The sequence below is a fragment of the Pseudonaja textilis genome, chromosome 3 (assembly GCF_049901715.1).
Source record: "Pseudonaja textilis isolate UNSWEBS1 chromosome 3, rPseTex1.2, whole genome shotgun sequence".
Taxonomy (NCBI): domain Eukaryota; kingdom Metazoa; phylum Chordata; class Lepidosauria; order Squamata; family Elapidae; genus Pseudonaja; species Pseudonaja textilis.
In genome coordinates this window covers 171,862,722-171,876,083 of record NC_141992.1, presented here as the reverse complement: position 1 = coordinate 171,876,083, position 13,362 = coordinate 171,862,722, and the positions used below count along the sequence as shown (strand labels likewise).

The 13,362-nt window shown below is 38.6% G+C and overlaps 1 protein-coding gene across 1 annotated transcript in view; it reads right to left on the bottom strand.

Moving 5' to 3' along the window:
* WWP1 (WW domain containing E3 ubiquitin protein ligase 1) overlaps positions 1–13,362 on the bottom strand; it is a 64,436-nt gene that overhangs the window by 11,383 nt on the left and 39,691 nt on the right. The window contains exons 10-17 of the mRNA XM_026706009.2: positions 13,046–13,220; positions 10,476–10,530; positions 10,314–10,398; positions 10,092–10,220; positions 5,677–5,749; positions 5,517–5,588; positions 3,509–3,597; positions 757–916 (exon numbers count right to left, since the gene is read on the bottom strand). Coding sequence (XP_026561794.1) covers positions 757–916; positions 3,509–3,597; positions 5,517–5,588; positions 5,677–5,749; positions 10,092–10,220; positions 10,314–10,398; positions 10,476–10,530; positions 13,046–13,220 — 838 coding nt within the window. The remainder of the gene's footprint in view (positions 1–756; positions 917–3,508; positions 3,598–5,516; positions 5,589–5,676; positions 5,750–10,091; positions 10,221–10,313; positions 10,399–10,475; positions 10,531–13,045; positions 13,221–13,362) is intronic.

Sequence of the window (13,362 nt, the reverse complement as noted above, 5' to 3'; positions counted from 1 at the left end):
TACGAGCAGCTGATTGATGGTTGGATTGGCCTCCCAGAAAACTGCTGATCAGCTGTTCCAGGCTGCATTGATTGCTGCCGCACATTGCCGCCCATTACTGGCACCGCCTATCGCTGCTTCTGAGCACCTGATTGGCCTCCACACATCCCATTTTCAGCCTCCGTGCACCCCATTTTCAGCCTCCGTGCATCCCATTTTCAGCCCATTCCAGGCAGTGGGGATTTCCATGATCACCGCCACCTGAAACAAGCTGAAAACAGGACATGCGGAGGCCAAAATTTGGGTGTGCAGAGGCGGTGGAAATGGGGGTGCAGCAATCCCTGCAGCCTGGAACAGCTGATCGATGGTATTCCAGGAGGCTGATCTAACTGCCAATCAGCTGCTCGTGCAAAATCAGGCTGTGCTGAAGCTGACCAGTTTGTTTGCTATTTGCTGCAAGAAGGCACATTGCTGGGAGATAGAAACCGAAGCGTGGAGACTAATGGGTGGGAGGGGCTTCAGCAACATTCACTCTATAAGACGCACAGACATTTCCAGCCACTTTTTTTTTTTTTGGGGGGGGAGTGTGTCTTATAGTACGAAAGGTATAGTAAGAAGTACTCCAATGAGGAAAAGTGCACCAGTTCTTTTTCATGTACTTATTTATAATTATTCTACTGAACAATGTTGGTGGCAAATAGAATTAATTCTCAATATGATAGCCATATACACTTGCATGCTAAATATTTCAGAAAATAAAACAGTAATCACCCTTACCATAGCAATAAATCGTCCAATAAAACAGAAATATGAAAGATGATCTGGATTTATTGTTGATGCTGGATTTATTTGTAAACAGTAGTTACTCTTGCCAGCGTATTCAAAAAGACAATACATAGGGTTCAGCACTTCATGTGATAGCAAGAAGAACCATTCTCTATTTAAAAATACAATGAATAGATAATCAAACATGGTTATCTCCAAATGTTGCAAATATTGACATAAAAATTTGAGGAACATCTTAAACAGATACGATAGTCTGCTTATTTTAAGATGTTGTGAAAAAGGAACAGGAAATTATAGCACAACAAAGTTTGGTTCAAATGAACTTTGAATTAATTTAAAGCTTTAATAATACTATGAAAGATTATGTGAGTTCACCTAACTGTAATTAGTTGGGAAGTTAATACTGGCATTGCTAAGTTATCTTTGAAAACAATATATGTCATCTCACAATGCTTTTTATTAAATGTTATTGGTTAGATATATAGAATTTATATAATTATATAATAAAATTATAAATTACAGGTAGTTCTCAACTTACAACCAGAACTGAGCCCAAAATTTATTTTGCTAAGCGAGACATCATGAATTTTGCCCCATTTTACAACCTTGCTTGTCACAGTTGTTAAGTGAATCACTGCAGCTATCATGTTACAGCCAGTAACATAGTTGTTAAACAAATCTGGCTTCCCCATGGCTTTTGCTTGTAAGGAGGTTGCAAAAGGTGGTTATGTAACCCCGGGACTGGGCAGTCGTCATAAATATGAACCAGTTGCCAAGCATCTGAATTTTGATCACAACTGTGGGGATGCTGCAACAACGTAAGTGTGAAAAATGGTCACAAGTCAGTTTTTTCAATGCTATTATAACTTCAAACCCACTAAATAAACCGTTGTAAGTTGAGGACTATCTGTAATGTATACATAATTTATTTCAACAAAATCGTATTAATAGATGAAATAAACATACAAAGTAATATATACATATGCACAATCCATATAGTAATAATTTGATAATATGCGTTGAATCTTCTTAAAATTAAATCTACATAATTAAATCTAGATTTTGTTCCCTCTCTTATTTTTGGGATGTAAAGGTTTTTCAAAACTGGTAACAAGCACATATCTTCATCCACCGCTTAACATAAGGAAATTATTAAGCCCTGGTGGCACATTAATTAAAATGCTGTATTGCAGGTAAACTCTGTCCACAGCCAGGACTTGGATCCTGACGAGGCTCAAAGTTGACTCATCCTTCTGAGGTTGGTAAACTGAGGACCCAGACTGTTGGGGGTAATATGAAAATAATACTTACTTTGTAAACCATCTTGAGAGTGCTGTCAATTGCTATGGGTGGATATATAAGACTAAATGCTATTGCTACCTCTTTACTGAACTCCACGCTCAAAGATCAGACAGAGATTTAACTTTTTATCTGATAAAGTAAATAAGGTTTATTTATAATTTTATCAATGGTAGACTCTAAGCATAGGAAAACCAATTAACAAGCACTGGGTGAAAAATATTAGTAATATTTTGTTCTCTCAATCAATCAATATATGCTCCAATTTGTAACTGGAAGATCCAAAAGTGTAACTAGAATCCAGAGAAAAAATGATCAATGAAATTTGAATGTGATATTAGAATGTAGTTTCAGCTATATAACCCTAGAATCAGGAAGAACCTCTTTTTTGTCAACCTCATCATGTAACTGGCAATTGTTTCTTTGATATAATATATAATTAACATTTAATTGTATCTTTCAAATCCAAATGATGTCTGTTAAAATTCTGTCACCGGTGCTTGATGGCTTTATAGATTTGGTTGGGGAAGAACTGTCTCCAAATCAATTCTACCAAGACTGAGTGTCTGTGAATATCTAAGGGATATTTCATCTGACTTTGGATAGGATAGGATTTTCCCATTCTTCTGGACCCACAGCTCCTGCTCAATCATGGCAGTTCTAGCTCTTGCACAGCATCATCTGGTATGCCAGTTACTTCCTTTCTTAAATTAGGGTGGGCTTTCAAGCAGACACTAAAGGCCTAGCCACCTCACAGCTTAATTACTGCAATGTACTCCTTGTGCAGCTGCCTTTGAGAACCACTTAGAAGTTTCAACTGGTTCAGAATGCAGTGACACAGCCAGTATGGGGCACTTCTGCTTCTTGAGTTGCACTGGTTGCCACTTTACTTCCAGGAGTAATTCAAGGTGCTGCTTGCTACTTATACAGCCTTAAATGGGATAGGATCTTAAGGGACCATCAGTCTCTCATAGTATCTGCCCAGCCAATCAAATCTGGCAGGGTTGATTTACAGAGGTTCCTTTAATTAAACAATGCTATTAATTAAGACTCTAGAAATATACCTTCGATGTAGCAGCACTTGCTCTCTGAAATAAGATTCCCCCCAAGATTCAAATGGCCCCCACTGAACTGATGTTTCCAAGGTCCTTTTAGACCTGTCTCTTTATGCAGGCTTTTGTTGAGGGGGAATTAAACCCCCTGAAGATCAAATGGTTTGTTTTTCTTCATTCTCATCCAGTTGCAATTCTTTCCATTACTCTTAATTTTGTTTTTGTTGTTTCCTTCTTTCTGATGTTTTAAACAATTCGTAAACCAATCAATGTCACTGGGAATTGATCAGCATATACATTTAATAAACTATTACGTTTTTACAAATTATTATTATTATTAATGTTTTTAAATAGCTTGACAAAGGTAATGAGATTTCAAGAAGTACTGTTACCTGGCTAAACCTCCATAATCCAACCCTTCCTCTCCTCTGAATATGACATACAATCTTCTCCTTAAGTCATAAGGCTTTAAAGCCATGATCTGTAAATAAAATAACAAATCAAGCAAAAAGTATCACTGGATATTAGAAGGAAAATTATAGAAAAACATAAAACATACAATATATTAAGCATTACATCCAATTGCTATTCTTCAAATGGAACTGCATTCTATTTCTAGAAATTAAAATGTTAGCATGTTTTAATGCTTCAAAGATAGTTTGTACTTTTTGTTTGTTTTTAGTTCATGTAACCACCATCTCCAATTTTCTATAGTATTTACTCTCACTTGGAACAATCAGAGTACGTTATGCATCATGCGATTATTGAAAAGATGTAACCGTAAAGCTACATTCAGCATACAGCACTTCCATCAAGGACAAATAGGCCACAGCATTTATCAAGGAATAGTAAACGCACATCTTTACTGAAGGAATTATGTAATGTTCCCAGACTTAGAACACTTTACTATGTACTAGTCTCTGCTTCTGTCAGATCCTTCCTACTGATATTCCTACTCTGTGAAGAAACAATATACTCCTAAAGCATATAAAAGGAAAAAAATGGAAATACCGGTAATCTTCTGTCTAAACATTATGGTCAAGTACATCTTCCTTTTTTCAAATATTAGATTAGAAATTTCTAGCAAGACTACCAGATACTGTAACAGCTTTGTTCCTTATGTCATCCATCTGGTAAACTTGCAAGATTTGTTTTTCTCACCATGTACATGTATATATCTAAATTAAACTGTGGTGTTTCTCTGTGTCATATGTGAGTATATACAAAATTTCATTTTAATGTATGCCGATTAGTGTACATTCAAAGTAACAAAGTTACAAAGGACATTCAAAGTTATTCTAAGTCTAAGTCTTCTAAATTCTATAAAATTCTATAAAAGTTGGTTTGGGGCTGCAATAGGGGAACAGCACAAAGAAGCGGTTGATCGAGTAACAACAAATCCCACCTCCCTCCACTCCACCCAACTCTTCCACATGTCTTTAGATTTTAATGTTTGGTTTTAATTAATTTATGTTTTAATGTGTGTGTGTGCGTGTGTATGTGTGTGTGTGTGTGTATGTCTAGGTGTGTTCGGGTCTTTTCCCATGTAAGATTAAGAGTATCTTGGCAATGTTTCGGCGAGGTCCCACTCGCCATCACACACTGCTTGCACTGGCACGAAGCTGAAAGCACCAGCCTGAGGATGGCAAGTGGGACCTCACTGAAACGTCGCCAAGATACTCTTAATCTTACATGGGAAAAGACCCGAACACAGCTAGACCTACATACCTGTACCTGTGAAAATCTACGAAAACAAATATATATATTTATATAATATATAGATACACACACACACACACACACACACACACACACACACACACTATATATATATATATATATATATATATATATATATATATATATATATATATATATATAACACACACACACACACATACATACTGTTAGCCACCCAGAGTTACCCTTTGGCACGATGCGTGGCCAATAAATTTTATAAGTAAAATAATGAATAAAAATAAAAAAATAAAAAAAAATAAAAAGATAAAAAGTGGCATGGGCATGCTGTGTAATGCTGACATAACACTGCACAGTTCTGCAAACTGTTGTAATGTTTTTTTTTTCCTTCTGGATGACAATTTCTTTATTTGTTTAAGTGTTCCTGATTTTAAAGTGTAAATTGCCCATAAATGTTTGGACTTAGGCAGTCTTTAAAAAAAGCTAAACAAAAAAATGAACAACAAATGGTTTCTTAACTAATGTATAGATTTGATAGGCAACATTTTTTCTTCTGGAACTTCTGAATAAATAAATACCTTCAAACATTTTAATTAGAATAAGATTTTCTTTCCTACGTACAAACCTAAGTCATTTTAAATATATTATTTTTGCAATGTTGTGTGTTAGTTTCCATACTTTATTATATTAACAGTATTTTACCTGTTGGAAGGAATCTTCAAACAAAGTTTGTCTGGATACATTGATCTTCACATGGCTTGGTAGAGCATTTGACTATAGAGAGAAAGTAAATGATTAATCCAACTATAAACACAAAAGTTATAAAAGTAAATTTAAAGTTTAAATTTAGACAGTATAGTACCTGACATAAGTAGCGGAAATGAGCTAGTTTCCACCTAAAGCTGCGTTCATAAGCAATTTGTGGTCCTTTATTTCTATAAAAAACATATATAAATCTATTAAACACAACACAATGAAAATTTCATTTGGTCTAACAAATGATGTAACAGCTAATGTATGTATACTTCCATTCTAGATTAATTTTATGATCTTATCTTCGAACAAGATGATGCAATTCCAAAACAAACAAACAAAAATGTTTTGGTTCTTATGAAAGTATAGTACAGATGTTTGCTTTGAATCCCAAAGAAACACTCTGTGGCTCAGAAGTTTAGTCAAACTGTTCTAGAAAGGTCAAAGTATGGCTAATCTAAAATCAGATCTTCTTGGTTATTCTGGGTTTTGCTAAGCCAAATTCTGGAAAAAATTTAGAAAGCAAGTAAAACAAGTCTATGCATCTTTCCTCATTTCCCCAATATAAAACCTGTGTATTTCTCTGCCCAGTGAAATGATTTTCCCAGTGGCCTTCCTAGGTTGCTATTATCCTTACTAATTAACTTGATGACTTCCTCTTTCTTTCAAGTCTTCTCAGCAATGTCTTTTCACCATCTCTATTTAGCTGCCACTACTGCCACTCTTGAATTATCACAGTATATCTAACTAGCCTGCCTACCCCTTCCCAGTCTTCACAGTCCTCCTTACCCTACTTCTACTTAAGTGCTATTGCTAATGGGTTGTCTTTTCCTACAGTCTTCAGCTTGAAACCTCCTGCACAATTTATATATTTCAGACTACCTGAAATGATTCCTCATTATAAACATCTGTAAATCCTGAAAAATGATGTCCGTGCTTTAAGAATCACATTAATTTTCATGAATGGATTTCTTAATGCTGTAGAGATTTTTTTCCCCCAAGCTTATAGAGAAGCCTGGAAATAGCTCCTTTAATTATTTCTGCAAAGCATTATCTTCCAAATAATATTTAAAATGATATAATCTTTCACCTAATGCTTCAGAGATCACACTGTATCACATGTAACTCCTGCATATTCTTCACTCATATAACACCCAAACTCAGATATCTGCAGGTAGTATCAGCTTAGAAACATTTGTTCAGTGATTGTTTTGAAATTAGGATGGCTGGGAACAAAGGGACTTATGACTTGTGCCTGAAGCTATGGCCATTACAGAGCCCCATGATCATATGATAAAACTTCACGCATTTGGCAGCTCACTCACCCTTATCTGCAGCAGCACTGGAACTCCCCCCACTATCTTTGCCCTTTTTCCCACCTGCTGCCCTGTACTCAACACTCCAGTTTATCTTCACAACCAAGTTCTTACTCTCACTGCTGATAAGACCTCCTTGGCCTCATTGCTGGCTTTGCATAGCAAAAAAGGTGGTGGTGGGGAGTACAGAGTTGCTTAAAGGGGCAATAGCATACCAAAATGCCATTTTTTTTGTGGTGCTCTTAGGCTATATGAGGTTGGATTTCTGCTGCTTTTTTTTTCTTGGTACAAAGCCAATGCCAGGAATATATCCAGGAATATAAGAAAAAAATCAGTGCTTGTTGTATTCTACCCTCTTTAAAGCGTTCTGCTTTCTTTATCACCATGTAAAGTCAACCCCATAGGGCAAAGCAGCCAGGTCAGGCACATCTCATCATCAACAGAAACAAAAAGACAGTGGTGAAAGTGAGCTGGGGGAACAGAGGACAGGGATCTTATTTTGTAAGGTCGCAAGGATGACTGGGACCCAGCTGGGGTGGCTGACGCATATCAGAGTATGACAAGCAAGTGCCCTGCATGGCTGAATGCAGGGTAGATAAAAGAGCAGAAACAAGCATGTGGGAGGAACTGGAGGCTGTTCTACCTTACTGATGCCCGGGGACTGGAAAGAACCAAGTCCAGAATGGCTTGGATTGTGGTGGGTCCTTGGCTAATAACCAGTAAAATCTGCTTAATTGCCAACATGGACTGCAATCGCTAAGAAATGAGGTCATATGATATCTTGCTTAGCAATCCCATCACTTAGCAACCAAAATTCTGGTCCCAATTGTGATTTTGAACTGAGGACATAAAAGGAAGATGAATTTGATGGCAGTATGTAGGAATCATTTACTGGGCAGAAGGAAGAGGAGGTATAGATACTTTAGTAAATCTAGAGCAGTGGTTCCCAAAGTGGGTGGTGGGATGCCTTAGGGGGGTGCTAAGAGGCAAGGGGGCCAGAAGGGGGGCGCTAAGAGGCGGCAGGGGGGCATTTGAGGCGCTGGCCCCGCAGGCTCACTGACTGCCAGCCAGGCAGCCCATTGACTGTCTTGAATGTGGAACCTGCGCGTGGTGAGCCTTGCCAAGCCTGGGGGGGAGAGAGGTGGGAGGTGGCGGAAAGGAGGCACCTTAGCTTGCAGGCTGCCTTCTCCAGTAGATGCGGTGGAGGCACGCCAGAAGGCCAGAAAGCAAAACCCTCCCAAGGCACGCAGTGGAAGGGGTGGGTGGTCCAGCATTAGGGCCCCCTTCCCCAGAGGAGAACAAGGGAGCGCGCAGCACCCACCCAGCCTCCTCCTCTCCAGCCAGCCGGGCTTGCGTGTAGGATGCGAGTGGGTGCAGCTGCAGGTCTACAAGGCGCGTGGCTCGGTTCAGTTCGGCTCTACGTGGCTGTCCCGGACCTTGAACCTAGCCTCCCTCTGCAGCCCGGTTCTTCCAACTGAGCCCTGAGCTTACTTGGTTGGTTTCCAAGTGATTGTTCCCTCTTCTGCCGCCAGTCTGGGCTGCTTCCGCAAGCCTTCCTCCTCCCGGGCAGAGCGTAAAGATGGGCGGAACGCTTCCCCGAAGTTGGGAGTCTATGAGCATGTGCACAGTACCTCCCCTTGCTTGGCCCGATGGAAGTGGACCTTGGGTTGAAGCAAAGAGGGCGAAGTCGGCCGCATCACTGCCCCGGGGAGGCTGGCATTGCAAAATTGGAGCCAAAGAAAGAACTGGGGCTGGGGGCTGGAGAAGGGGCAGAGGGGCAGCTGCATTAAAGAGCAGGAAGATCTAAGCCATGGTTTATTGACTAATCCAGAATCAAACAGCATGCTAAACTCTAAACCAGAATGGTTGATATATTCAGCCCGTGTTTCTCAACCTTGGGAATTTGTGTGGACTTCAATTCCCATTCTGGCTTTGCTCTACTTTCCCAAAGTGCCACCGCTGTCGCAATCTTTCTGATTGTCTGTCTGTCCATCCATCCATCCATCCATCCATCCATCCATCCATCCATCCAAAAGGTCTGCCTGCCTGCCTGCCTCCCTATCTACCTGCCTGCCTACCTGTCTTTCTGTCTAACTACCTACCTACCAATATAGATCTATCTATCTATCTATCTATCTATCTATCTATCTATCTATCTATCTATCATCTATCTACCTACCTACCTACCTACCTACCTATCCATACATTCATCCAAAAGGTCTGCCTGCCTGTCTGCCTACCTACCTACCTCTCTCTGTCTCTATCTATCTATCTATCTATCTATCTATCTATCTATCTATCTATCTAGCCATCCATCCACCCATCCATCCACCCATCCATCCATGTTTGAAGCGCCAGCCCCACAGGCACATTGGGAAAGTAGAGCAAAGCCAGTCTGGGAGGGGGGGAGGGGGGGGGGAGAAAGAGAGAGAGAGACATGATGCATCAGATTGAAATGAGGCCTAGTTTAAACTGAGGCCCTTTTCCACACTGAAACATCTTTGCCAGCACATTGAAACATCTTTAGCTTCTATTAAAGGTTTTGTAGATGAAACATGATCAAGACTATCAGGAAGCTCTCACATTTTGTTGAGGCTTTAAACAGGATCCGTTGGACCAGATCTCCACCCTAAAAATTACTTTTCCCCAATGTATTACAGTGGAAGCAGCGGTGGGAACTGTGGAAGTTACGGAGTTGGCTCCCCCACCCAAGAAGCAGCTGAACTGCTTCCACAGTTCCTGCCGCTGCTGCTGCTGTTGTTGGAGACGGCACTGGTGCGAGAGGCGCCAGCACCGGTGGGAACTGTGGAAGCTACGGAGGCCTGAGAAGCTGCTGAAACACTGCCGGCGGACATCCACTCTGCCACCGCCTGCCCACTGACCCGGCCTGCAACCAGCACCATACCCGGGTCTGCAGCAAAGGTGCTTCGCGGGGGTAGGGAGCCCTCCGTACTCTGCCATGATTGGACAGTAGAAGCGGCTGGCAGTGAGGTGTGGCTGCCCGCAGGACGCTTCTAACGACAAATCCCCCCCGCCCTTCCCCCCATTTCGCATGTTTTAAAATAGGCCTAAATTTGGGGGGAGGGGCTTAATTTCATTTTATGCCTAGAAAACATGCTGGGACTTCCTTTGCGGGGGCTGCATTGTTGGAAAAACACGGTATACATATACATATATATTTCAGAATATCCATTAACACTTTACTTACACGGACGATTTACCAGTACGAGGATCATTGAAGGTAGTTGTTCGTGTGTTATGATCAACAAAGTATCTTACACCTTCTCTAGTGTATCTGATTTCCCAGCCTTCTGGAAGGGGATCTTCATTTTGTAAGCTAAAAAAATTAGTCAACAGGCTTTTTTAAAAGCGCAGTAATTTTAATTTTGTTTCATTTTATTTAATGAGTAAAAACAGATTATCAACATACCCTTGAGTCCGTGGATCTTCCCACTGTGTTGTCTTTGTATTGTGATTTACAAAATATACTCTGTCGTTTGAATCAACTCTCCTTTCTGTAATAAAAAATGAGCTATGTAAACAATATAAAAAATAATGCATGAATATTATTTTACATATTTATATTTCTCACCCCAGCCTGGTGGTAAAGGACCTAGTGGATCATTTTCAGCAGAAAGCATTGAAGCCTAGTGAAAAAAATAAATTGGAATTATTATTATTTTATTATTTAACTGCACTTGATAAAAATAAATAAATAAAAATAAATAAAAAATAAATAAAATCCTTCCATGTAAACATCCAGTCAATATCAGTTCCTTTGCAATCTATATAAATTTGCTAAATAATGAAACAAACAAATATGAGTCTTTCTAATCAGAGAAACTACCCAATTCCAAAATTGAGCTTATACTATCTACAGGAAGTTAACAAAACAAAAATTCCTGTTTTTGAGCTTTCTAACATTTTAAAAATTAACAAATTTATTATGGCAACATTCTTCAATTACATATCTTTTTCTAAGTTTCAATATCTTTCTAATCATTATGTTTATGCTTTTGTCTGTCCTGTTTCAATTTCATATTTTCTTTTCTCATTAAACAAGTTTTTCCCTGTAGTTACTGATTGGAGTGTGACACCTTTGTATCTTTTAATTTTTGTCCATTCAGAACTTATTTAAACTTCAATTTATGCCTTTACAATTATAACATTCAATATCTAACCTCACATAAAATACTAATTCTATTCCAATTCAGCTCAACCATTAATGTTAGTTACAATCTTCCATTAATATTAATTAACATCTTTAACATTTCTTTTCAATTAAATATCATACTTCCTTAGGAACCCTTGAAATATTTCCATTATTTTTTTTCATATTTTTCGTATTTCTCTTCACTTAAATTTTCATAAATCATTAGTAACAATTAAAATGTTCCCATCCTTTCCTAATTTCATTCTCTCTTTATTTCATTTGTTTATTAACAAACATTCCATTCCATTGCAATAAGTATTTTATCTATCACTTTAATCACACTTGTTTCATATTTTTAAAATTCATTTCTATTTCTAATATAACAATGCTATCTTATGTACCCTTGCAGAATCCTCTCATTTAATTAAATTTTCACCCATTATCTCTGTATCTTCTAAATAGGCTTATACCTTTAATCCTTGTATGTTTCCCCTGTTTCTCTATATCCTGTTTCTGTCCTTTATAACTTCTTTTCCTTTCCTTCTTCCCCCTCTTCTTCTCCCTCCCCTTTTTGACCCCTTGTCTCTCTAATTCTAATTCTCTCTTCTGTAATCCTCTCTTCTGTTTCTTCCTAATATTGTAATTGCTTTTCAAACTGTTCTTTTTTTGGTTGTTTTTTTCAATTTTTAAATTTTTCACTCTCTTTCCCCCCTTTCCTTTTCCCCCCCACATAGGATTACTTGATCATTAAAGATGGCTTCTTCTTTGTCCTGCCCTTCTTGTTCTTCAAGCATTTCTTGTTATTTCTGATAGTTCAAGATCTCCATTTCTAAAAATTGAAATACGAAGCCAAAAAAACCTCTTCCTTCTTGTGCACCTTCTTTATGTTTTTTAAGTTCCATTTTCAGTTCTTCCAAGAGTGATGCCATTTTAAACACTTTTAAACAACCACCCAATTGATTTTAGTCATTTAAATCCAATAACCAAAATTCCAAAAATCACCAAGTAATCCAAATAATCCAAGGCTGTTTCTTCTTGTTTCTTTTTTCCGCTTTCTCTTCCTGGGGTTCTATTATCTTGTTACAAAGTTTCAGTTAGAATGTATTTTTTAGAAATCTTGTTAAGGTTTCACTGTTAATTCCTTTTACTTCCAGGTGTTCTCCTGCATTTTTCCATATCCCACCCTTCTGGTTTTTCCTTTTCTCTTTCCTTCTTTTAAAAGTTTTTAAATATCCAAGAAATCTTTATTATCCCTTTGACATTTTATTTTCAGCTTGAATGCCTATTAATGTCAAAGTGATTTTTTTTCAATTTCTTACTTAAGTCTCAACTGTCAGTATGGGGAAAGAAAGAAAAAAAAACAAATCTTTTCTCTTCTCTCTCTCCTTCGCCGCTTCAGAAATCTTCTTTGGAACAATGTTATTCTTTATAGTTCAGATACCAGGGTACCTTATGTTGTTGCTTTTTCAGTTCAACCTGGTCAGTCAAAGCTTTCTCTTCTTATCTTCCTCCTGCACAATCTTTTCTGGTCGGGTTCTTCTTTGAGGTGGCCATTTCTGACCACCGCTGCAACCGCCTTCGGGAAAGGAAGTAATGGCCAGCTGGGGAGGAGAGATACAGCTCTCCCTGACCCTGCTGGCGGTCTCCCCCCCTCTTCACCACCTCTACAGGGTGGCTTTGCCCTGAATCCAGCTGGCTCGGGGCACTCCGGCGGCGAGCACGGATCGAAACCGCGCACGATCACAGATTTCGGTCCGTCGCCGAAGAAGCCCAAACTGGAAGTCCTCGTTTATGGCAACATTCTTAAGATATTTAGTCCGATACCAAGTAGTTTATCAGCCATGGACTGGTATCAAAAGAAAGTCAAACAGGACATGGTTTTGGCTAAATCACGGCTTCATATCTCAGCTCAACCATTGCCAGGGCAATGTAAAATCATATATGTATACTAATATGCATTAAATATATAAAAATGGACAAGAAGAATCTAAACACATTTTTAGCTTTACCGAATAGAGGTATCGTTGGTTAAATTGTTGCATAGCTCCTTGCAATTGATTTCGTTGCGACTGCCATTGTTCAAAATTTCTAACCGATTCCATTGTTGGTCTTTGCCATGTTGTTGTTCGTGTATTGTGGTCCACATAATAAACTCTTCCGCGATCATCAACCCTTCTTTCCCAGCTAGGAAGAAATTACAATATTGGGAATCATGTTATAGCAATAAATAACTTGTTATAGGGCACTGTTAATTGTATATTAGTAGGTATGAAGATTTAATCTAGAACTTTTTCTAGATTAAAAGCTAGAAGCTTTTAACATGAAA